The sequence below is a fragment of the Musa acuminata genome, chromosome BXJ1-10 (genome assembly GCF_036884655.1).
Source record: "Musa acuminata AAA Group cultivar baxijiao chromosome BXJ1-10, Cavendish_Baxijiao_AAA, whole genome shotgun sequence".
In the NCBI taxonomy this organism is placed as follows: domain Eukaryota; kingdom Viridiplantae; phylum Streptophyta; class Magnoliopsida; order Zingiberales; family Musaceae; genus Musa; species Musa acuminata.
Genome location: NC_088336.1, coordinates 17,351,805 through 17,373,936, shown reverse-complemented (window position 1 = coordinate 17,373,936; position 22,132 = coordinate 17,351,805). Strand labels below are relative to the sequence as shown.

The 22,132-nt window shown below is 40.5% G+C and overlaps 4 protein-coding genes across 8 annotated transcripts; 3 read left to right on the top strand and 1 right to left on the bottom strand.

Moving 5' to 3' along the window:
• Positions 1 to 2,621: 2,621 nt before the first annotated feature.
• On the top strand, positions 2,622 to 7,208 carry LOC135581750 (NAC domain-containing protein 82-like). 3 transcript variants are annotated; one of them, XM_065085965.1, is made up of 6 exons: positions 2,622 to 2,778; positions 4,333 to 4,842; positions 5,065 to 5,342; positions 6,010 to 6,342; positions 6,427 to 6,832; positions 6,930 to 7,208. In XM_065085965.1, exons 2-5 carry the CDS (start codon positions 4,686 to 4,688, stop codon positions 6,796 to 6,798), a joined length of 1,140 nt encoding a protein of 379 aa, XP_064942037.1. In that variant the 5' UTR covers positions 2,622 to 2,778; positions 4,333 to 4,685; the 3' UTR covers positions 6,799 to 6,832; positions 6,930 to 7,208. The 3 variants fall into 3 exon arrangements, with proteins under 3 accessions (XP_064942037.1, XP_064942038.1, XP_064942039.1); XM_065085966.1 differs by having other exon boundaries at positions 2,640 to 2,767; XM_065085967.1 differs by having other exon boundaries at positions 2,761 to 2,778; positions 4,665 to 4,842.
• Positions 7,209 to 7,210: 2 nt separating this feature from the next.
• On the top strand, positions 7,211 to 9,684 carry LOC135595268 (putative clathrin assembly protein At1g03050). 3 transcript variants are annotated; one of them, XM_065085964.1, is made up of 2 exons: positions 7,211 to 8,198; positions 8,455 to 9,684. In XM_065085964.1, exons 1-2 carry the CDS (start codon positions 7,211 to 7,213, stop codon positions 9,462 to 9,464), a joined length of 1,998 nt encoding a protein of 665 aa, XP_064942036.1. In that variant the 3' UTR covers positions 9,465 to 9,684. The 3 variants fall into 3 exon arrangements, with proteins under 3 accessions (XP_064942036.1, XP_064942035.1, XP_064942033.1); XM_065085963.1 differs by having other exon boundaries at positions 8,413 to 9,684; XM_065085961.1 differs by having other exon boundaries at positions 8,410 to 9,684.
• Positions 9,685 to 12,770: 3,086 nt separating this feature from the next.
• On the top strand, positions 12,771 to 15,976 carry LOC135595267 (BTB/POZ domain-containing protein At2g13690-like). The gene is made up of 2 exons (XM_065085960.1): positions 12,771 to 13,606; positions 14,827 to 15,976. The coding sequence occupies exons 1-2, from the start codon at positions 12,917 to 12,919 to the stop codon at positions 15,751 to 15,753; spliced, it is 1,617 nt and encodes a 538-aa protein (XP_064942032.1). The 5' UTR covers positions 12,771 to 12,916; the 3' UTR covers positions 15,754 to 15,976.
• A 2,477-nt stretch (positions 15,977 to 18,453) lies between these two features.
• LOC135595121 (uncharacterized serine-rich protein C1E8.05-like) lies at positions 18,454 to 19,128 on the bottom strand. Its single transcript, XM_065085643.1, has one exon. The coding sequence runs from the start codon at positions 19,126 to 19,128 to the stop codon at positions 18,454 to 18,456; it is 675 nt and encodes a 224-aa protein (XP_064941715.1).
• Positions 19,129 to 22,132: the final 3,004 nt, after the last annotated feature.

The following is a 22,132-nucleotide window of genomic DNA, read 5'->3' as shown; positions in this document are numbered from 1 at the left end:
CTCATTATCATAATCTCATCACGATTCGATTCTCATTACACAAATCTAAAGAAATCACAATATATATATATATATATATATATATATATATATATATATATATATATATATATATATATATATATATATATATATATATATATATGCATATATGCAACAAGCAATATGAAGTGATAATATCAAAATATAATAAGTAAAAAGATTGCATGTTAAGTCACACGTGCCATCATTCACGTGATTGCCTTGCAGGACACATATGAGTAGCAATCTCCCACTTGACCTAAAGCCAATCTCACCTATGTGAATGATCTCCATCAGACTCTTGTGACGCTCAAAGACAATATAAGATAACGGTGTTGTCAGTGGATCTGCAATGTTATCTTCAGATGGAACTGTTTCCACTCCTATATCTCTTCGGATCACGGTCTCTCGGATTAGGAGGAACCTCCTTAGAATACTTTTGATGAGACTTGGGTTCCTTCACTTGAGCAATTGCCCCGTTGTTGTCGGGAATATGCTCCTCACTGCTTGGCACGACTCCCAGATCTGTGATGAATTTCTTCATCCACACTCACTCTTTTGTTGCCTCTATTACAACAATGTACTCTGCCTCTGTGGTTGAGTCAGTAGTAGTATCTTGTTTAGAACTCTTCCAACACACTATTCCTCCATTCAAGCTATATACATACCCTGAATTCGACTTGCTATCATCGACATCGAATTGAAAACTCGAGTCCATGTAGCCTTCAACCCTGAGGCTACTACCTCCATATACTAGTAAAAGATCTTTAGTCCTTCTCAAGTACTTAAGGATACATTTGTTGAAAAATCTTTGGGGGCGATATCATATGCGCAACGGAAGAACAAAAAATAAAATCCCATATTCCCAAAGAGATGTTCGTTGTCGTGCGAAGATTGGTACGCAAAAATCTGTGAAATTTAAAACTACATATAAAATAGATTGTGTTACCTAGGAAGATCGTATATTCCTGTTTTCTTGTAGATCTCTAGGAGAGGATTAAGCAGGTCAAGCACCCTCCTCTCTAGTGGTGATCCACAAAGCAGGGCTGCGACGATGCTCCTCAAAACTCCAGACCTACTTTGAGGTAGAGATGGGGAGGAGAATAGGAGAGGCAAGCAAAAGCTCTAGCCTATGAACCACTGAATCCCTCCTATTTATAGAGGTCCCTTGTCAACTTAACCCTAATGGATCCTTCCCTATTGGGTATTGAATCTTTATCCAACTACCCAAACCTCTTAGATTAATGGATCTCTATTCAATAATCTCTCATGGGCTTTTATTGGATCTCGTCCATGGGATCTAATAATTCATAGGCTTATTAGATATCCAATAAGATAGGAGCTCCAACGGATATCTCATATCCGAACCTCTACTCATCGCAGTGCCTACTATATGTGTGTGACCCTCTAGGTCCAATATCGAGCTGGTTGTGAGTCATACCTGTCAGAACTCCTTCTAGCTCAGTGAATTATTATCTCTATAATAATTAACTCGACTCATCGATTACGGACGTACTAGGCCACTACGCCGCAGTCCTCAGACGATACAGGAAAATCCAATCCATTAGACCTCGATCCTCTTGACAATACTCTCTCTCTTGCTCTCGGGCTACCCAAGGACAGGTCCTTGATCCTCTCGACCATCAGTTAGCTAAGAGTTTGGAACTTAGATGAATTAGAAGAGAACATTTTCCTAACTTCCAATTAAAAAGTTGTCTAATGCTTTGAAGATTTAAGAAAAAAAGTGAAAGGCAAAAGGCAATAAGATCAACGAAAGCGGAGCTCAAAGGGCAAAGTGAGCCTACCATGTAAGAGGGGGGCCATCTTATAACCCTCGGAGCATCACTTCACCTCCTAGAGTATTGATTCAACTCCCAAGACTCCCGCTCGACGTAACACTTAGTGATTTTCTCACGAATGAAGGTTTGACCAGGGGAGAGTTAACCTTCCTTAGGTTAAGTATGAAAAATATGCTTGAGATGTCTTCGTTGAGCTAAGCATGAGAAACTCTTTCAAGATGTCTACCTTGGGCTAAGCATAAAAAAAATGCTCGAGATGTTTTCCTCAGACTAAGTATAAAAAATATACATGAAATACCTCTCGTGAGTCAGACACGATAATACGCCTAAAGTATCCACCTTGGGTTAGATAAGACTATATGCTTGAGACACATCCTTGAGGGAGTAGAGACCTTAGAGCCCGACACGATGTATAACAAATTACTTAATACCAAGGGAATACACGGTGATCTTATCGCATATCAACCCACGGATGGACACCCGAGTCACCTTCTCAGCCGACTTTTTACCTTTGTTAGGCACGTCACCCGACGGTGATCCTATTGCATGTCAACCCACGGATGGACACCCGAGTCACCTTCTCAGCCGTTCGTTGGTTGATAGTGTGGACTCGATTATTCAATGGACGGCACTATTCAATGTGACTCAATCATTCCACAACTTGACTGTGAGCTCAAATCTGATCCGAATTGAATTGGGTTGGATCAGATCCAACCCATCAATAGATCCGAAGCGCACCATGATTCCACGCACGGTCGACTCCTTCGACCATCCCCATTCCGATTGCCCAATGGGAGTCGAATGAGTGCATACGAAGTATCGAATCTGCGGGCGCCGTGTGCTCCCTTTATAAAACCTCAACTGCCCCCTTCATCACTTCTTTCCATTTCTCATTGGGTCGACGACGGCGGGCTGATCAACGCTTCCATCAAGTTCCCCCAGGCTAAGTTCGTGATTCGTAAGCTCCGATCTCTTTATTGCCTCTTTATCCTTCGATCGATCTTCGATCTGCGCTGTTTCTTTCATTATCTTAGCAGAAATTTAGGGTTTTTTTTTCTTTGTCTGGCTTTGATGTTGGTCTGTCTTTAAAGCGATCCACTTCTTTTGTTTTAATTATATATCTTTTTTCCTGTATGATTTTCGGGTTTTGTAGCTCTTTTGATCCATGTGGATGGATGGTGTTGAGTAATTAATTCTACTAATCCAGTCGATTGAATCTGAAACTTCTAATAGTTGTAATGTTTTAGGAATTAGGTTGTGCATGGTACTTCGCTTGTAGATGTACATGAACATAAATGGTCATGACCTGTTGTTCTACTCTAGTCCCACATGCTAGAACTACAATATTCATGTATCTTTTGTTTACTTTCATTCCTTTTTTGTGATTCAGATCTTCCAAATCTGGTATGTAAGTAGATACGAAATCGAGTTAGATATATATGATTCAAATTATTAGTTCGCTAATGATCTTTATCCATATATGGTTGTCTGTCAAAGAAGTTCAATATCTAATTTTAGTAAGATCTTATATTTCTTCCCTTGTTTCCTTCTTGACGTTCAATACTTTCCAATGTATATGTGCCGTTACTTGATGATTCTTGTCCTTTAATTGTGTGCAAATTGATTCCTGTCCTTTTTTGAATTTCAGCTCTTCCAAATCTGGAATGTATGTATTTCTGAACTCGAGCTAATTATATACGATTCATATTATTAATTCACTAATGATCTTTATCCTTATATGGTTGTCTGTCAGAGAAATTTAATATATAATTTTAGTAAGATCTTATTTTTCTTCCCTTGTTTCCTTCTTGACGTTCAGTACTTTCCGATGTATATGTGCCCTTAATGATTCCTATCCTATGATTATGTTCAAAATTGAATTCTGTCTGATTTTCTGCAATGATTTAAATAGTGTCTTTGTTACCATCATTGCGTTAGATTTCTTTGAGTCTACATTCTTCCTATACTGAATGATTATTACACTTTGCAAAAATTATATCATACTTGAAGTGTTGCATCAGAGTGTCATGTCATTATTGCCAGTATCGATTGGCAATGACCTTGTCATTTGTCTTGTAACATTTCTTAGTGTTTGCATTTTTAGTATTTGTGTCCAAGCAGTATGGTCTTCATCTGTTATGTTTGCAATACAATCTACTTCTGCCATCAGATCTCCCATGTTAATGTTCTTGATTAGGCAATATTCTTTTTTTATCTTTGGATGTTCTTTAAAATGGTAAACCTTAAATTTTCATGTTCTTTACAAAGTTCAGGCTCAATTCCTGTTACAGATCTTGTTTCTCATTAGTATGAATCTTGTTTTAATCTCGTCCTGTAGTATATTAATTTTTCTGTTTCTCAGTCATGCCATATGATGTTGCTGTCGTGTTTACAATCGTCTACAATGTTTTTTGAATTTGACCTCTTCCTTCTTATTGCTTATTGAATTGTTGTTAATTTAATAAAATGTGTGGTTTTTGAATTTCTTGTAACATTAAGTTGCTGCTTACAGGATTCTGCTTGCATATCAAATGTCTTTTGACATCAGAAAGGACTATCCTCGGTTTCTTTGGTGTGACTTTTGGTTTGTATGCCGTAGTAGGTTGTGGTGTTCTCGTCGAGTAAAATTTCGGCACTGGACATGATAGATAGTCAGAGGTTTTGGCTTGGAACTGGACTTAATAGATAAGGAATTTGTGAAATTTAGGTTAAAGATTTGATCGGTATAAATTTTTAGTTCTGAGTTTATAAAGATTATTACTGCTATGAAATTGAGGACAGCCTTGATAAGTGCAGTATTTATTCTCGTTGGACTAATCACATTTCAAATCTCATTTAGTATAGACAGGAAAAATCTTCATTTTGATGACGAAGGCCTTCCTCCCACCGGGCTTTCGTTTTCACCCAACTGATGTTGAACTTGTTTGGTACTACTTGAAGAGAAAAATAATGGGAAAGCCTTTTCATTTCGAAGCTATTGCAGAAGTTGAACTGTACAAATTTGCCCCTTGGGATCTTCCAGGTACTATATATTTACATCTGATCCTTTTTCTAGATACAAATATTATCTCGCTTCTAATATGTTTAACTTCAAAATGCCTAGATTTGCATAGTTATTATTTCTCAATGATCGACTATGATCACCTAAGCAGCCCTGATTCAGTATGTTTCTTTTGTATGCACTTCTCTTTTTTCTCTTGGATCAGTGTTGTTCCTAAATGGTACTTCTTTTTTCTCTGTGCAGACAAATCTCACTTGCGTAGTAAAGATCTTGAGTGGTACTTCTTTTGCCCTCGAGATAAAAAATATCCTAATGGCTCTAGAACAAATCGTGCAACTGGTATTGGTTACTGGAAGGCTACTGGAAGGGATAGATATGTGATTCATAATTCTCAGACTGTTGGGATGAAGAAGACTCTTGTTTTTTATGAAGGGAAGCCTTCAAAAGGCAAAAGGACTGACTGGGTGATGTATGAGTACAGGCTATTAAATCGGCAATTGGTTGAGGCTGGATTCTCACAGGTTTTGGGTGTTTCTTAATTAGCAAATCAGTTATATTTCTTAATTCCTTTGCTCTCTCATTGTGTGTGTTAATTGTAAGACATTAAAAAAATAGTGTATCACCATTAATGATTTAGGGAATGTCAATGTACGTATGCTTACCCCAGCAAGTTAAGGGGTTGTTTGTATGACTTGAGCCTTGGTAGTTCAAGTCATAAAAGAAGCAAACATGCATAATTTACATCCATGTTTAGGTAAAGAGGTTGTAGTTTGCTAACTAAGGAACATTTTAGTTTTCTGGAAGCGACATTCCTAGGCACCTAGGATATTGTTTGATATATATGATAAGTCCAATTCCTGGGTTCATTCGGTCTATTTTACAACATGTTCATGAGGCTGCATTCCATGAAAAATTTTAATTCGCCCTATGAAAACTGAACAAGCATGTTTAGGAACAACTTGTGCAATTGACAATTGTCTTGACAATCTAAATCTCTGAAAATATTTTTCTTCATGGAATTTGGGACTCCCATGTACTGATCTTGTTTGCAATATCATTACGTAGAAGTTTTCTTGTCAGTTTCAGTCAATTTGACCATTTGTTTAACAAAAAAGAATTATTATGTTACACTTGATTACCATGCATTTTCTCATGTATGAAACTCAACTTCCTCATTCAACATTACAGGAAGCATATGTTCTCTGCAAAATTTTTCAAAAAAGTGGTCCAGGTCCTAAAATTGGGGAGCGATATTGTGCTCCATTTAATGAAGAGGATTGGGAGGATGACACAATCACTGAGAATTCATTTCCTCTTCCTTCTGTATCTTGCCCAAATCCGGAACCATTAGTCAATCAGACTATACTGTTGGATCCTCTTAGTCAGCAACCTGTGGCCTCCAGTCATGTTGAGGTGCCTTCTGATCGTGATCTTCTTGATGCTGATGGAATATGGCTGGCCGAGGTGGCAGAGATTCTTAATAGCTCTCCACACATAGAGGCTGCTGGTGACACATTCATGGTTTGATTTCTTTTCTGAATACGTTGATGCAAATTCATGAATTTTTGATGTTGTTTGTGATCATCTTTGTTAGTTTCCTTGCAGATGTCTGACTTGGCCATTCTTGATATGAATGTTAACGATGCCTCTGCAGTGGATCCTGAAGGAATTTATGATGAATTTGGGAACCTCTCTTCTCATGCAATGAATTCTGGCAATATCAATCACCCTGAGAATGTTCTCTGCGAAACTGCCTTGCTTCCTATGTTATCAGAACTCGGTAGTGAACAATATGTGGAGCTGAATGATTTTTGCTTTACTAGGGATAACGACTTCACTGAATCCATCATGCCAAATGTTCCATTTGTTCAGCATGCATCAGCTCATTGTTCCACATTTCAGAACCAAAGTCCCATGGCCGATCTTATCTCTTACTTTGACAATGATGTTGTACAAACCTCTCCTTGCAGTACCTGATATTATCAGCGAAGGATCTTCACGGATTATCCAGGTGCATATTTAGGTTATATTTTTTGTTGCTTTTATCAATTTATTTTTTTATAAATATAGCTTTTGTGGTGGATCTAATTATTGAATTGATTTATCAGATTGAAGATTTTTTGAGAGCCTCATCCGAATGCACTTATTTCTGGACACGAGCACCATCATCTGTTGCAAGAGTTCCCTTCGGCTCGTTTCAACGGGCCCTTTTAGTGATCTGTTTTATGCATCATTAAGTCATCGCTTGTCATAATTATGTGCCTATTGTTGTCGAGAGATATTGTAAGATAAGGAATACAGACAATTTCAGTGCATCTGTTGTGCACATGAGGGAGATTTCGACTCTTGAAGACGGATCTATATAGGACATTAAAGTTGATGTTTTAGCATGCTCCGTACAGTATCTGAAATCGATCTGACTTATTCTGGTCGGATGAGTGTGGTGTTATTAGCTGAATGCAGCTCGAGGCATCCATTTAGGGCAGAACAGCTGGTGTTTGTTCAAATGCCAGTGAACAGGCCGGAGATGCGGACCACATGGAACCCGTCAAAGATGGACAACAAGAAGAGCATCCGTTGCAATGATCTACCAACCAACGGTTCTCCTTCAACAGCCACCTATACCCCTTCCTTCAACAGCGGCTTCCACGGTTCTCAACTCGTACGAATCCTTCATCTCTCCTCTCTTCCTCTGCAGCAGCGGGAAGAGCCGGCCATGGCGCCCAGCAGGATCCGGAAGGCGCTGGGGGCCGTAAAGGACCAGACGAGCATCGGGTTGGCGAAGGTGAGCAGCAGCGCCACGTTGTCGGACTTGGACGTGGCCATCGTGAAGGCGACGCGGCACAACGAACTGCCGGCGAAGGAGAAGCACATCCTCGAGATCCTGAGCCTGATGTGCTACTCCCGGGCCTACGTGGGGGCGTGCGTGTCGTCGCTGTCGCGGCGGCTGGGCAAGACCCGGAGCTGGACGGTGGCCCTCAAGACACTCATCCTCATCCACCGTCTGCTCGTGGAGGGCGACCCCGCCTACGAGCGGGAGATCTTCTTCGCCACCCGTTGCGGCTCCCGGATGCTCAACATGTCCCACTTCAGGGACTCCTCCGGCTCCGACGCCTGGGACTTCTCGGCCTTCGTGAGGACGTTCGCGCTCTACTTGGACGAGCGGTTGGACTACAGGATGCACGGCCGCCGCAAGTGGCGCAGCAGCAGGAGCAACATCTACGAGGAGGAGGTCGACGAGGAGACCGCTGCTGCCGCTGAGGCGGCGTCCTCGAAGGCCAGCACGCCACTGAAGGAAATGACGACCGACCACGTCTTCGCCAGGACGCGCCACCTGCAGCACATGTTGGAACGCTTCCTCGCATGCCGGCCCACAGGTAGAGCATTCCTTACTTCCCTTAACATTCATGTGATAAACTTTAGTCAATACCATCAACCATAATCATAATTAAATAGTTTGAGCCATAAAATATTAATAATTTTATATTCCAATAGTAATTTTATTGAGTTTTACCGAGTATTTTAGCATAATATATACAAATTCCAATACTGAAATGTTCGTTTTTTGGGATGGTTTTATTATTTGAGGAGAGGGGGGGGGGACGTTAAAGCATGTATGCATACGATACGCAGGTGCGGCGAAGCAAAACCTCGTGGTGCACGTCGCGCTTTACCCCCTGGTGAAGGAGAGCTTCCAAATCTACTACGACCTCGCCGAGATCATGAACATCTTCGTCGACCGCTTCACGGACCTCGAAGTCCCCGACTGCGTCAGCGTCCATGAGATCTTCTCCCGCCACGCCAAGCAGCTTGACGAGCTCGACCTCTTCTACGATTGGTCGAAGTCCGCCGGCATCTGTCGCTGCTCCGAGTACCCCGACGTCGTGCGTATCACCCCCAAGAAGCTCGAGGTAATCGACGAGTTCATCCGCGACAAGGCCACCCTCGGCCACGCCAAGCGGCAGCCCTGCCCGGAGCCGGACCCTGCGCCGCCTCAGGACGAGTCCCAGTGCGAGATGGATGGCATCAAAGCGTTGCCCCCGCCGGCGGCCGACGCCGAGGGCACGAAGCAGGAGCTTGCGGTCGTTGTCAAGGTCAAGGATGACTCCTTAGAGAAGCAGAAGGAAGAGGAGGAGGCGGTGGACTTCTTGAACTTGAAGGAAGACGCGATGACGGGAGAAGAGCACGGGGAGAAGCTGGCGCTGGCGTTGTTCGACGGCGGCCTGTCAGCGGACGCATCGCGTAAATGGGAGGCGTTCGTGAACGACGACCCGTCCGACTGGGAGACGACGCTGGTGCAGACGGCAAGCAATCTGTCGGGCCAGAAAGCGTCGTTCGGCGGCGGCCTCGAGATGGTGTTACTCGACGGGATGTACGCGCAGGCGCAGGTGCAGGTGCAGGCCGGGGTGGGGCACGGGTACGTCGTCAGCGGGAGCGCGAGCAGCGTCGCGGGCGACCCGTTCGCGGCATCGTTGATGGTGCCGCCGCCGTCCTACGTGCAGATGTCGGACATGGAGAAGCAGCAGCGGCTGCTCGAGGAGCAGCAGGTGTGGCAACAATATGCCAAGGTTGGGATGGCCAAGCTGCAGCATCCTCCTCCCGGTGCATACGGTATGATGGGTGGATATGCTCGTCTGCATTGAGTCATTTGGGGTGGAGTTGGGTATTAATTAGCTCATGACTTGTCCATATTGAGATGATGATGGATTTTATGATACAAAATTCACATAAAATGACATTATTAATTTAATATATAAAAGTCACATGCTCTACTTATTTTTGCTGAAAATTCATAAAATAATTTATATGAGTTACAATGATTTAATAATTGTGATATATAAAATAACCCTAATGCTTATAATATTATGATGAGTTTTTATTGTAGTCAGTTAACAATTAACTTATAGTAGCAAACTTCGATTAACTATAATGGCATATTTATAAGTTTTAGAATGATATATAAATTTAGACGGATAACCGCTAACTTTTTATGGAGTACATACATATAATTTTGTTGAAAATAAAAGATGGGTAGTTTTTCTTAAAAAAATCTCACTTTTTTATTTTTTCCCTTATTTTTTTTTTTCAAATAGTATCCATGTATTTATTTTGTAATCTCAAAAATAACTTTTATTACCTTCTTCGTTGTTGCCTTTGTCTTGTCGACCCTGCTTATCACCTTTGCTCCTCTTGTCGTTATTCAATTATTAAAAAATTAAAAATATTTTTTTTAATAATATATTTTATAATTTAACTAGTTAGTATCAATCAAATCATCATATAATTTTATGAAATAATTTTATTTTACTATTCTAATTGACTAAATGATCTTAAATCATCATCAAATTTTATAAAAAAAAAACTAAGAGACATATAAAACTAAATACCTATCAAATTTTAATTTAAAATGAAATTATTTGGAGACTAAACTAGTTTTTTAATTCAACTATAAACACATATTCTATTTTGCTGAAACTAGGTTGAGGCTATATAAACTTATAAACCTCATATTTTGGTGTATAAAATAATATTCATTGAATTCTAAATTTCATCGAACCTTAACTTTTTTAAAAAATATATCAAAGAATCGAGTCTAATCATATCCCGAAATAGAATCCCCTTTTAGAAAATAAAAGATTTTGAGTATCTCATATTAAAATATCCATAACTCTATGCACAAATTTGATATTAAAGTCATAGATTTTAGAACGATAAAAGATTCATACAAAACATATCCAAAAATTAATGATTAATTTCAAGCATAAGTAACTCAAAAGTAGCTAAAAATGTCAGCCTATAATTTATAAAACTGAAATTTTAGGTATGAGAAGTGAAGAATTATATTTTTCTTACCTTAATTTTTAACCAAGATCGTTGAAACTCTAAGAATAAAGAGTAAAAATTAAGAAATTTCATGTTCGTGAGGAAGATAATATTAAAATAAATAGGAGTTAACTTTTGCCTAAAAGGTTACTAAGAGGTCATAGGTTCAATCCCATTAGGGACTCTTTTTTTTTTTTTTTTTTCTTAACATAATTCTAGTGTTATAACTCAATTTGAGCTTAATTTGACTTAATAAGAATTAAGTATTTTGATCAAAATTCAACTTTCAATCTCACTTATGGATCTTAACATTTTTAGTGTAACACTTTTATTTAATTTTTATTTTAATTTAATTTTTTATTACTTCATCCATATTCAAATAGTTGATTATCCTCAAATGATGTTTAAAACTTAAAACTTTTTTTACTTTGATTATGGTCAAACTATTCGAGAGATTTACTTAAGATCTATTATAATTCAATCATCACTTTTAGTCATTATATATATATATATATATATATATATTTTATTGTAACTTAATCTCATACTAACTCCGCTAGCATACTTAAGCTTATTACACGGAAGGAATATATATTTTTATTACAAAATATGTTTTAAAGTAGACATGGATACTTTTGCATACACAACCAATATTTCATAGAACACTATAAATAATATTTTTAGGAAAACATATACTTCAACTTTAAAGATAAAAATATTAACATATGATTTATCTGAAACATAGACATCACAAATTATATACGAGGATATGTATATATTATTTGTGTTTATATTAGCATGCTAATTATAATTCAACGTATGTAAGACTCGAGCACTGCACCACCTATCATCCTAAGGTTTGTCGTATGTCATTGCGGTCCTCACCTACGTGTGAACAAGCTCCTCCTCGTTGGTGGGTTCATACCTTTCCCACTGTAACTCCTCAAACTTGAGCACACCTCTACCACTCCATGAAGCAAAGGAAGGGAAGTTGCAACCTACAGTAGGGTTGCAATAAATATGATTGATTAATTGATCCTGCAAGGTGGTAGCCTACAGCAAATGTGGAGATCATGGTTGAGTCACCCATCTCTCTTTCTTTACTTCACAGGACGATGAAGGCATATGCAACAAGCTGCCTTATTGTCAATAGTGACACAAGGGGGCAACGATCACCTCTTAATCAGAGTAGATGTGAGGAGCACGATAAGGAAGGATGAAGATCACTTACAGGGAAGGACACAATGAGGCGAGAGGCACAATAGGAAACGATGAACCTTCCAACGACAAGTGGGCAACACCGATGGGATAAAAGCGATAAGCGAAAAAACATCTTATCATGATGGAGGCAAGAATAAAGAATTCTTTTTTTAGGATTATAGGAAACAGAGGAACTATGTGGAAAAAATTAAAAAATAGAAGTTTCTTTAAAAAAATCATGGACAATTAATCGAAGCAATTTGTACTTGTTTCCTTTTTATATGATAAAAAATAAAGAAATCTTATAATTGATCTTCCATATATTCCATCTTCTTACCTGATCTATGATTTTTTTTTTCGTTTTAATTTTGACCGGTAGTTACAATTTTTGTTTTGGTGATACCCATTTGAAATTAGGTTTGACATTCGGATGAGATGAGTCAAATTTTAGTTATCAATTCGAGATGGAAGGTCAGAGTTATCCATTCGAGCTGCAATAATAAGATTAAGTTATTCATTAAGTTAACAACATGATACGTTAATCAACATAAGATTAAAAAGAATTTGTCACATTAAATTGAGACGTGGATGAGTTGCATTAGATTGGGTCGACGAATCAAATCATATTTCTGATGTATTATGTTGTCCCATTTTATTGGATGAAATCAACCATGCCTCTTGTCCCGAAACATTATTGACGAGAGAAGGGACCATTTCCATATGCGATGGTTGCATGCGCTGGTCCTACTCTTTCATGGCCATCCCACACCCATGCATGTTGCCACCTGTCCTGGCAAGGCAGCAGCGGGCCTTATCACCTTCCCCCGCATGCACGTGACCTGTCCTTTCCGCCACTTAGAGTCCACGTGTACTCACCTCTCTCCCATTGCAGGCTTCGCTCCCTGCACCTTCCACTGTAGTGGATCCGTACCGTTCCCCCACTTGTGTCGCGAAGCATCTTTTACTTCCCCGGAAGGACGAAGCACGGCAGAGCGAGGCAAAGGAATCCAAAGAAAGCCCCGCCCCGCCCCAACCCTAACCCTAGTCCTTCCCAGCAGCTTTCTGCGAAGACATGGCGGACGTCCGCCGGCGGTCCCCGGGCCTCCGCCGCGCGCTATGCTGCACATTCGCAGCTTCCACCCAGAGCCCTGACCGCCCGAGACACGACTGCCCCCACCCCCGGCGCCGCCCCTCCAAGCCCCCGCCCAAGACGCCCTGCCCTGGCTCCCTCCATAGCTCCCCCTCCCCCACCAGCAGGCTCGGCCTCGGCATCATCGACCGCCGCCGGATCCTCTCCCCCGGTAGGGTCTCCCCCATCGACTCCGACGCCCCCCTGGGCCCACTGCCGGAAATCTCCGACTCCGTGTCGATCGCCTCCGTGGTCGCCGAGTCGGAGCCGGAGCGGCCAGATCCGGTCTCGAAGGACAGGTCTTTGGCGTCGGAGAATCCGGATGCGGAGAATAGGGGGTGCTTCGGGGAGAGCGGCTCGGAGTTGAAGCTTAGTTTGAAGGGGAAAGATGGGAGGTGCCTGGTGCTGGAGCTGGAGCCGGGGATTCTGTCCGAAAGCAGTGCGCTTTTGGCAGCGATGCTTTCGAAATCTGCAAGGCAGGTGCCGGATGCGTCCGGTGATTCCTGCAAGATAGAGTTTTCTGGTCTGGAGAATGTGGACGTTTTCAAGGAGACCATCGAGCTGATGTATGCTAAGGATGCAGCGAGGTGGCTGATCAAGGGAGGCGTCTCCCGAGCAATCGACATACTTGAGGTGAGGATGCTTTCAATCGGTCAATCCTTTCTTTCATCCCGTTCTGTATCTTTTGTTTGGTACGGGAGGTGATATATTGATGCAATCTGTAAGAAATTTTTTTTGCACGAGAGTTGATATGTTAATGCAATCCGTATGTGAAATTTGGTTTGGACAAATCTGAAGTTAACTTTCAGAAGAACTGCTACAATTTCCATTTGATGCTGAATCAATCAGTCTTTGACTCGAAGGAACTCGATTTGTGGTGTCTCATTGTGAGCGAGGCTGTGCAATTAGGGTTCAAGTTAGGAGGTAAACAAACTATGCTGGAAGATGAACTCCCTTTGACTGGCCTTGCAGAACCCAAACCACTGAATAGGAACAAGGGGTTGCAACTTTGTTTTGCATGAAACTGTAATCATAAACTAGTAATTTGCTGATAATTAGATGATAATTTGCTGGTCACCAGAGTTTCCGTCGGTTTCATAATATGTAGCCTGTGGTGAATTACAGAATTTATGAAGATGTGTGTGGAAGTGCTCATAATTTGGTTCTAGAGGTCAATGAGGATTATTCTTAAGGAACTGAGCTTATTTGAGTGTCAGTATTATTGTCTTGAAAATGCAGTTTAGTATCAGAGACATGCCTCTTCTTCTAGTTCCCTCTTTTCAGTATCTCACACGAATTCTTTAGGAGAGGCATCCATTACACTTTAAGAGTTCGTCTTTGTTTAGTAGTTTGATTATTACTTTTCTTACACATATTTTCTCTTCAAATCTAAGCTCTTATATCCCTTGTCTGAATAATTCGAATAAATTTGTCTTGACTTAAAAATTTTATTTTAATGTTCTTATGCCTAAAATATTTACATGTCAAAGTATTATAACTTCCATCTGACCTCCCTAGAAATTGACTCTGATGGTGGTTCTTCTGTGCCTTCTTGAGAAGTTTGTGGTATTTTAAAGAGAGAATAATTGCATTAGAGTGTTTTTTAGCCAAGTTGGATCCTAATGTTCGAATTAGGTTTTCTTTTCTATGGAAGCTTTTATAAGATTCAGAAAAACCTTTCAACCGGTAGATAACACCTACAAGCATCTGTTATCAGCACTTTATTCTAGTGACTTGGAAAGGCAATTTTACTTGTTTATTCTTGTGTAAATCATTGCATGTTTTTTTTTTTTAAAATGTATTTTGTGTCTGCCTTTCTTCTTGGGATTGTAATGACTTGTTTCTTTTTTTAGGTATCTTCAACAATTATGTTTGACAGGGGCATGAAATCCTGCTTAAGGTACATTGAGGCTGTTCCATGGAGTGAGAATGAGGAGGAGAAGCTGAAGAGCTTGTTTGCAAGGTGTAAATTTGATGAAGCAATTTCAGAAGATATGCTAGCGAGGTTGGGTCCACAAGGCCAGAATAACCCTGAGGATCTAGCTGTTCATCTTATTCAATCCGTCACGAACGGGACAAATACAAAAGCAAGGAAGGAGATGCAGTCTCTCGTCAGCGGTCTCCTATCCAAAAGCTCAGTCTACCAAAAGGACCCTGCTGGAGTCGACAAGGAGAGGCTGTATGACACTTGCCATTCATGTTTGAATTCCCTTGTCCATCTCTTTGAGGAAGCCTCAGACCGTGGCATTGTGGGTCGAATGGAAACAAAGCCACTGATCGAGAGGGTCTCAAAGCAAGTCGAAAACCTCAACTGGCTGTTAGAAATCCTGATGGAAAAGGAGATGGCCGAAGATTTTGTGCACATGTGGGCAAACCAAGAGGAACTGATCAAGATGCACGGAAGGGCATCGCCGATGATGAGGTACGAGCTCAGCCGCATCTCAGCAAGTGTATTCATTGCACTTGGGAGGAGAAAGCTGCAATGCCATGGCGATGAGAGGTTCGCCGTTCTCAGAGCATGGTTTGAACCGATGTTATGGGACTTTGGCTGGTTGCAGCGGTGCTCCAAGGGGCTGGATATGAGAACGTTGGAGGAGAGCCTAGGGCAAGCATTGCTCACCCTTCCATTGAAACAGCAGCAGAGCTTTTTCGAGGAATGGTTTCGCTGCTTTGCGGAGCATGGCACCGGGTGCCCGAACCTGAGCAAGGCTTTTCAGGTATGGTGGCGACGGCTGTTCTGGAGATCTCAGAAGCATGCAGATGAGTTCTTCAACACCTGAGTTCTCGGATTCAGACTACTGGTCTATGGAGTTCCAAAAACCAATTGACCGATGAGCCCCCCATGCATTCTTTTCTTCTGTGGATAAGAAATGGTGAATGAATCGTGAGAGTAATGCATGGAAGGAATCACAGGCGCGATGGCTCGTCTTGGGTAAGAATCTGTGTACTCTGCACTGCTATGCTTTGCACTTCCAATTCAACCGCATTCTTAATCCTATTCTACTCTCGTCTCTGTGACAATTGAATTGGAATCCTGCTCTCTTGTTAGATGCTAGTGATGTCTTAAAAGCTCAAACACATGTCCTCTCAAGAGCTATCGATTTATGCACCCCAATAAATGATGATTATTTACCCGTCCCTTAATCAAGCGTGTATATTAATTAATTGATCACTATTTACATTTCCTCATCAGCTTCTTTAATATTAAAGTTATATGTATTATTATAATCTAACCCATTAATTCGGATTAGATATGTAATTATTAATGCATTGGACCAATCTAATTATGTACGATCGGATTTGATCGAGAATAAAAATAGCGTCGAGATATAATCTTTAAGAATTCGATGAATTAGATATCAATTACTGATAAAAATATGTAAGTTCTAAAAATCTGATAAAATGAGTTAATTCAAAATGTAGAGAGATGCCTACACGTAATAAATATATTTAATATCATATCATTAGTAATCCAAACGTTCGTAAAAGTACGTGCCAAACCCAATTCCAAGAGTCCTTCTTTCACCGCCTTTTCATGCCTTCCCTTTTCTCTCTCTCTCTCTCTCCCTCGCTCTTTCTTCCCATCTCTTCTTTCACCGGAGGTGTTCGCCGTCTTCCCCAGCGTCTGGCGTTGCCTCAACTCCGTCGCCGTCGCGCTCCTCGCCGGCGACGACTCCGCGGGTCCCGCCTTCGTCCATCTTCGTCCTCCTCCCGCTCTATCTGGCCGCCATCGTCAATGCCAGGGTCGTCTGGCACCTGTCCAGCGTCTTCTCGGTGCTCGAGGACGCCCGCGGGCTTGAGGCGACGCGGCTGATCCAAGGAATGCTATGTACGGCGTCGGCCATCTTCGTCGCTCTCGACCTCTGTTTCGTGGCGATGGAGCAGGCCTTCCGGCAGATGATGGTGGGGGAGAGCGGCCATGACCTGTGGCACGACCTGGGGCTGCTGCAGCCGCCGCTGTGCCTGGTGCTCATCTCCGAGCTGGCGGTACAGACGGTGGCGTTCTTCGTGTGCGAGTCATCCCACCACGACGGCATCGACAAGTCGAGCCTTGCCATTGAAGTTGCAGGACGTGAGGAGGAGCAGCTCCATATCAGATACGAAGACAAAGTAGACTATAGTGGTCATCGCTCTTTGAGATAGACAACATAGACATTAAGTGAAATTGAGATAGAATACAGGACTAAAGAATCGATATAAAATAGAACATATATAAGGTAAGAAAGAAAGATTTTTATTCTTTTTATACATTATTCTTGTGAAGGGAGGGATTGAATTTTTTTCTCATCTATTTGATATCTTAGTTGAGGGCTAATTATATATTACCCATTAGTTAGCTATCTTTAGCATCTCAGTCGTTATACTAAGTTACATTTAGATCTTTATATTTACGAAAGTGAAATATTTAATTTCATTACTTCAATAAAACCTCTCTTTTTCTTTCTTGATTTTTAATTTCTTTTTAGTCCTATATAGGGATCTTAATGTTTTACTTTCATAAGTATGAGGATTTCAATATAAAATTTAAAAATATATGGATCAAAATACTAAAGGTAGCTAATTACAAGGGTTAATATGTAATTAGCCCCTTAGTTGATGAAGAATTTAATATAAGTATTTTTTTCTAAATTACTATTGTGGCATCTGAGCGCACTTACTTTAGGTTTAATAAAAAACTTTCCTTATGGAATAAAATTAGAAGATTACAACCCCTCTTTACTATTTATAATCTCATTTTAAATTTTTTAATATTTTAAATTGTTCCTTTACAAATAGATGGAAATGCCCTTGTCTTTTCCTCCTTTTTTTTCTGTTTAGCGGACAACGTCGAGAGGGTGAAAATCAGCATTAAAGGAGATCGATGAAGATGGTGTCCGTGGGGAGAGAGGGAGGAGGGATTGTCGATGAAGCACAAGAAAAGGGAGTATCATTAAAGCATGAGAGAGAAAGCATCGATGAAGCTTAAGACGACATGGAACATAAGCTTGGGGAGCATCAACAGTGACAAGGTGCGTAGGGCAGTGATCGCAAGGGTTGTGAGAGAAGAAAAAAAAAAGATAAAATCAATATTAATGAAATTATAAATAAAAAATATAATTTTATTTATTTTTTTTAAAGAATTATCAATAGTAAGATGTAAAATGGGGCCCACTAAAATTATTGCTACTGTTGGGCAAGATCAGGTGTTACATTCCAATGTTTCATTCAACATTCTTGCCAAAATATTTCAATAAATTGGTGCATCACAAAGGGGATGCTAAGAAATCCACACTCCATATTTGTACATGACTTCACCAATACTACAATCGAGTACAAACCAAACAAGCCTCCATACGCTTAATCCACATGACCTCTTCCTTGTATGTGTGCTCTCTGTCACTCACTCAGAGGTAGAGTTACGGATACAACGAATGTAAAGAAGACACCAAACAGACAAACCATTATTGCAAGCTCGAGCTGCAATTACTTCTTCTTCTTCTTCAAAGAAAGATGAAGCAGTCCATAGATATGAGAGGATTGTCTAGGTCGTCGGCGAGAGGAACCCCAGATGAGACCTCCTGTGCGTTGTGGACATGGTGGATGTGGTGCACCCTTATCTCTTTCTCTGAGCTCAAACTTTGCCGGAGTCGGGTGTTGTCCTTCCTTGCGGTGATCTGAGGAGCCATAACATCGTGTCTTTGCTTCTCGATCTGCGTGCTTCTCCGTCTCTGAGGAGCCGCCACCGCCGCCGAGCTGTTCTCGGTCCTGTAAACCTTACGCCCAGCGACCGCATTCGGCGAGGAAGAGCGAGCTCTCTTTGCTGGAACCGATTTCTTCGGTGTAGGCTGCAGAGTTTGGACAGCAGACTTGACAGGCTTAGGCTTCACAGCTTCACCATGCTTGTGTGCGATCGAGTATTGCAGCAGCGAAGAAGTGCTACTACACGAGTTCGAGGAGGAGGAGGAGGAGGAGGAGGAAACGGAAGGAGAAGAAGAAGACAACAAGGAACAGGAAGAGGAGGAGGGAGTCTGTGCCTTGGAGAGAGCACAGGAGAGAGAGTTGGGAGGAGGAGCGGATTCAGAGATGACGAGCTTGTCTTGCAGAACGCAAGAATCAAGGTCAGGGGGTGGAGGAGGAGGAGGACTGGTGTAGCACTTGCTAACACAGGAGCCCATGACTTGTTGAGATGGGGAAGGAAGGGACGGTGACAGAGAGAGGAGGGTAAACTAGAAGAGTGCGGTGGAAGGGAAGGTGGTGAGAGGCCATCTTTTACTGGTTGCTTTCCTGTGCAGGTGGGTTGAGGCTGATGGTTTAAATTGGATCGGCGGGGTGGCAAAGGAAGCCCGTTGCTCTACGGATTCATAATAGCGGTGCCCTTTATCATGTGACGCCCTTCTTTTAACGTGAAGTGGACGACATGCTCAGTCGACTGCTGCTTTAAAGCAATGGGACCTTTTTCCTCTTTTCTCTCTCTCTCTCTCTCTCTCTCTCTCTCTCTCTCTCTCTCTCTCTCGTGAGATGAGAGGTGGGGGGCATTGAACACAGAGAGACAGTACCTCCCACAGAAATATCTCTAAATCTCCTCCTCCTGCGTTTCTCTTTATTGGTGTTCCTTTTTTTCTTTAATCGTTAGAACGTCCTCGCGGTGAAGACTACTGAATAGTACCGATTCGATCAAATAATATATATATAAGATTTACATTATCATTTTTTAGTAAATTTATACTGTTTTTGACATATCTATCAAAACACCATAACCTTATATATATATATATATATATATATATATATATAACACTTCAATTAGTCTCAAGTGAATAAAATTAATATTTATTTAATATTTGATAAGTGATTTGAACTCAATGAAATTGACAGACTAATTAGATCTAAAACTTAATAGAAATTAGTTCATCTATAAACATAGGATCTTAAATATGTTTAGAACAATCAAATATTATGTTTTCTAATAGACTTATTGTTTTACCTCCATTAAAATATTATAAATTTATTTAAAATATTATATTTTAAGAATTTGATCGATTTATTCTATGGATCGATCTATATGATACATCTAATTGCTCCGATTGTCTTATTTGGAGTCTTTTAAAAAATTGCAAACTAGTGACGTTTTTTTACTTTGAGATGATTAGGATCGTATTTTTGGAAAAAAAATTGATTAGAAAATAGATTAATTGATCTAATCCATATTATTGAGTTAAGTATGTAGGATTAACTACGATAGTATGAAAACATAAAGCAAAGATACCAAAGTCAAGTTCAATGGGTGTTCGAAAATCCGAAGATTCGTTGGAGATGTTGCTGGAACCAATTGAGAAGAAATCGGGGACTTTCGGAAGTCCGCCGAAGAAATCGTCGGAGGTTCACGGAGATCATCGAGAAGGCTCGGCTACTCGCTAAACTCGCCACAAGATCGGAAGCCTGCTGGGAGTCCACCGGAAGAAATCCGAGGGTGTATCAGAAGTTCGTCGAAAGATCGTCGGAAAGCTCACCAGAAGGAGACTCGATGTTTGCCAGTTAAAAACTTGCTTAGGACTATGTTTTCAGTTGCGTAGTTTGCATGTAATTAGGGTTATGATTAAGGGATAATCCTATATCCTGATTGGGGGCCAATTGGGCCCGAATATGACTTGGTTAGGGCCGGATTTAAAGCCCAACCAATGACCGGTAAGGTCGGGCGATGGCACCGCCCAGAAGCCAAGGATCAGGTGGTGGCACCGCCCAAAACCCAAGGATCAAGCGATGGTACCGCTGGACAAGGCGGTGGCACCGCCTAGCACCCAAGAGTTCGGGCAGTGGCACCGCCCAAAGCCCGAGAGTTCCGACGGTGGCATCGCTAGAACACTGTCAATGTGAAAATTGATAAGCGGTGGCACCGCCACCGATAAGTGGTGGCACCGCCAGTACACGATCAATGTGAAATTGATAGTCGATGGCGGTAGAATCCAAGAGAATTCAAAATTTGGAGCCCAAATTTGAATCCTCTTGGGGTCTATAAATTCCCCTCAATTCTCAGATAATACAACTTTTGAGAAGCAATAGATTGAGATAAAAGCCTTAGTAAAGTCTTTAGCAAGTCTTGTTTTCAATTGCTTAAGTGTTTATTTCCTTCCTTTTGGTTGAAAATTTGTAAGAGTGTGAATCACTTGTAAAAGGTTGTAAGAGGGGTATTTATCCTTCTCCTTCAAAGTGATTTGCTAGTGGAAGTTGGGAGCCTCTTCGAAGAAGGCTTCGCAAGTGGATGTAGGTCATTTTGACCGAACCACTTTAAATTGGTGTGTTCCTTGAATGTATGAGTTCTTACTTTCCTGAAATTGTTATTTACACTACTGCTAGCTTTCGGTTTTCATCTACTCAAGTTACTATCGAAACGAAATCTACTCGTATTTATAAATTCATTTTTAAACTTACAAGTTTTAATCCGCTGCACTAATTCACCCCCCTCTTAGTGCCACTCTGATCCTAACCGGAGTGGAGAATAAAAATTAGTGAAATTATTTTTGTGATGGATTTGTGAAGATTATAATCTAATGTCACTGATGATCCTATCGAGTCAATGCATCATGGATAAAGTTTAACGATATGATTTTAGATCAATTGACAATGATTAGTGTCTTGATATATTAATCTTAGTCGAACCGGCAAATAATTTCATCGGTCATTGGATCATTGATTATGAATTGATGTCTTGGTATATTTATCTTAATCGAATCAAAAAAATGATTTGATCGAGTTCTTTCATGATTATTGATTGGCCGAGTGGTTCAATTGACCAAATCATATATTTTAATTTATTTTTTTTATAAAATAAATAAATAAAATACTATCTATATTATTATAAAATATAAAAAATGTTTAAAAATTCAATGATCTTAATAATAAAAGATGTAAATGGAAAAATAAAAAGAGTAGATTAGAAAGAGAGGAACTGACCGATAAGAAGAGATAGAGAGGAATAAATAATGGAAAAAGAGGAACCACTAAGAAGAGAGACAACAATGAAAATTTATTTTAGAATATAAAATCATTTACTTATTATTCATCATGGAAATGCTATATCAAGCCAACACCTCTTTGTCTCCTCTTTGTCCGTGAGTCCAAAAGACAGCTCATGTCATTATCAATCGACTCTTTTATTATATATTCGTAAGAATATTTTTA

Excerpts from the sequence above, each read along its gene's own strand:
- LOC135595121 (XM_065085643.1), bottom strand. The coding sequence starts at position 19,128 with ATGGGCTCCTGTGTTAGCAAGTGCTACACCAGTCCTCCTCCTCCTCCA.
- LOC135595268 (XM_065085961.1), top strand. The coding sequence starts at position 7,211 with ATGCTCCGTACAGTATCTGAAATCGATCTGACTTATTCTGGTCGGATG. Across the intron at positions 8,199-8,409 it reads CCTCGCATGCCGGCCCACAG|GAGAGGGGGGGGGGACGTTA; the intron begins GTAGAGCATTCC and ends TTATTATTTGAG.
- LOC135581750 (XM_065085965.1), top strand. The coding sequence starts at position 4,686 with ATGACGAAGGCCTTCCTCCCACCGGGCTTTCGTTTTCACCCAACTGAT. Across the intron at positions 5,343-6,009 it reads TTGAGGCTGGATTCTCACAG|GAAGCATATGTTCTCTGCAA; the intron begins GTTTTGGGTGTT and ends TCAACATTACAG. Across the intron at positions 6,343-6,426 it reads CTGCTGGTGACACATTCATG|ATGTCTGACTTGGCCATTCT; the intron begins GTTTGATTTCTT and ends GTTTCCTTGCAG.
- LOC135595267 (XM_065085960.1), top strand. The coding sequence starts at position 12,917 with ATGGCGGACGTCCGCCGGCGGTCCCCGGGCCTCCGCCGCGCGCTATGC. Across the intron at positions 13,607-14,826 it reads GAGCAATCGACATACTTGAG|GTATCTTCAACAATTATGTT; the intron begins GTGAGGATGCTT and ends TTCTTTTTTTAG.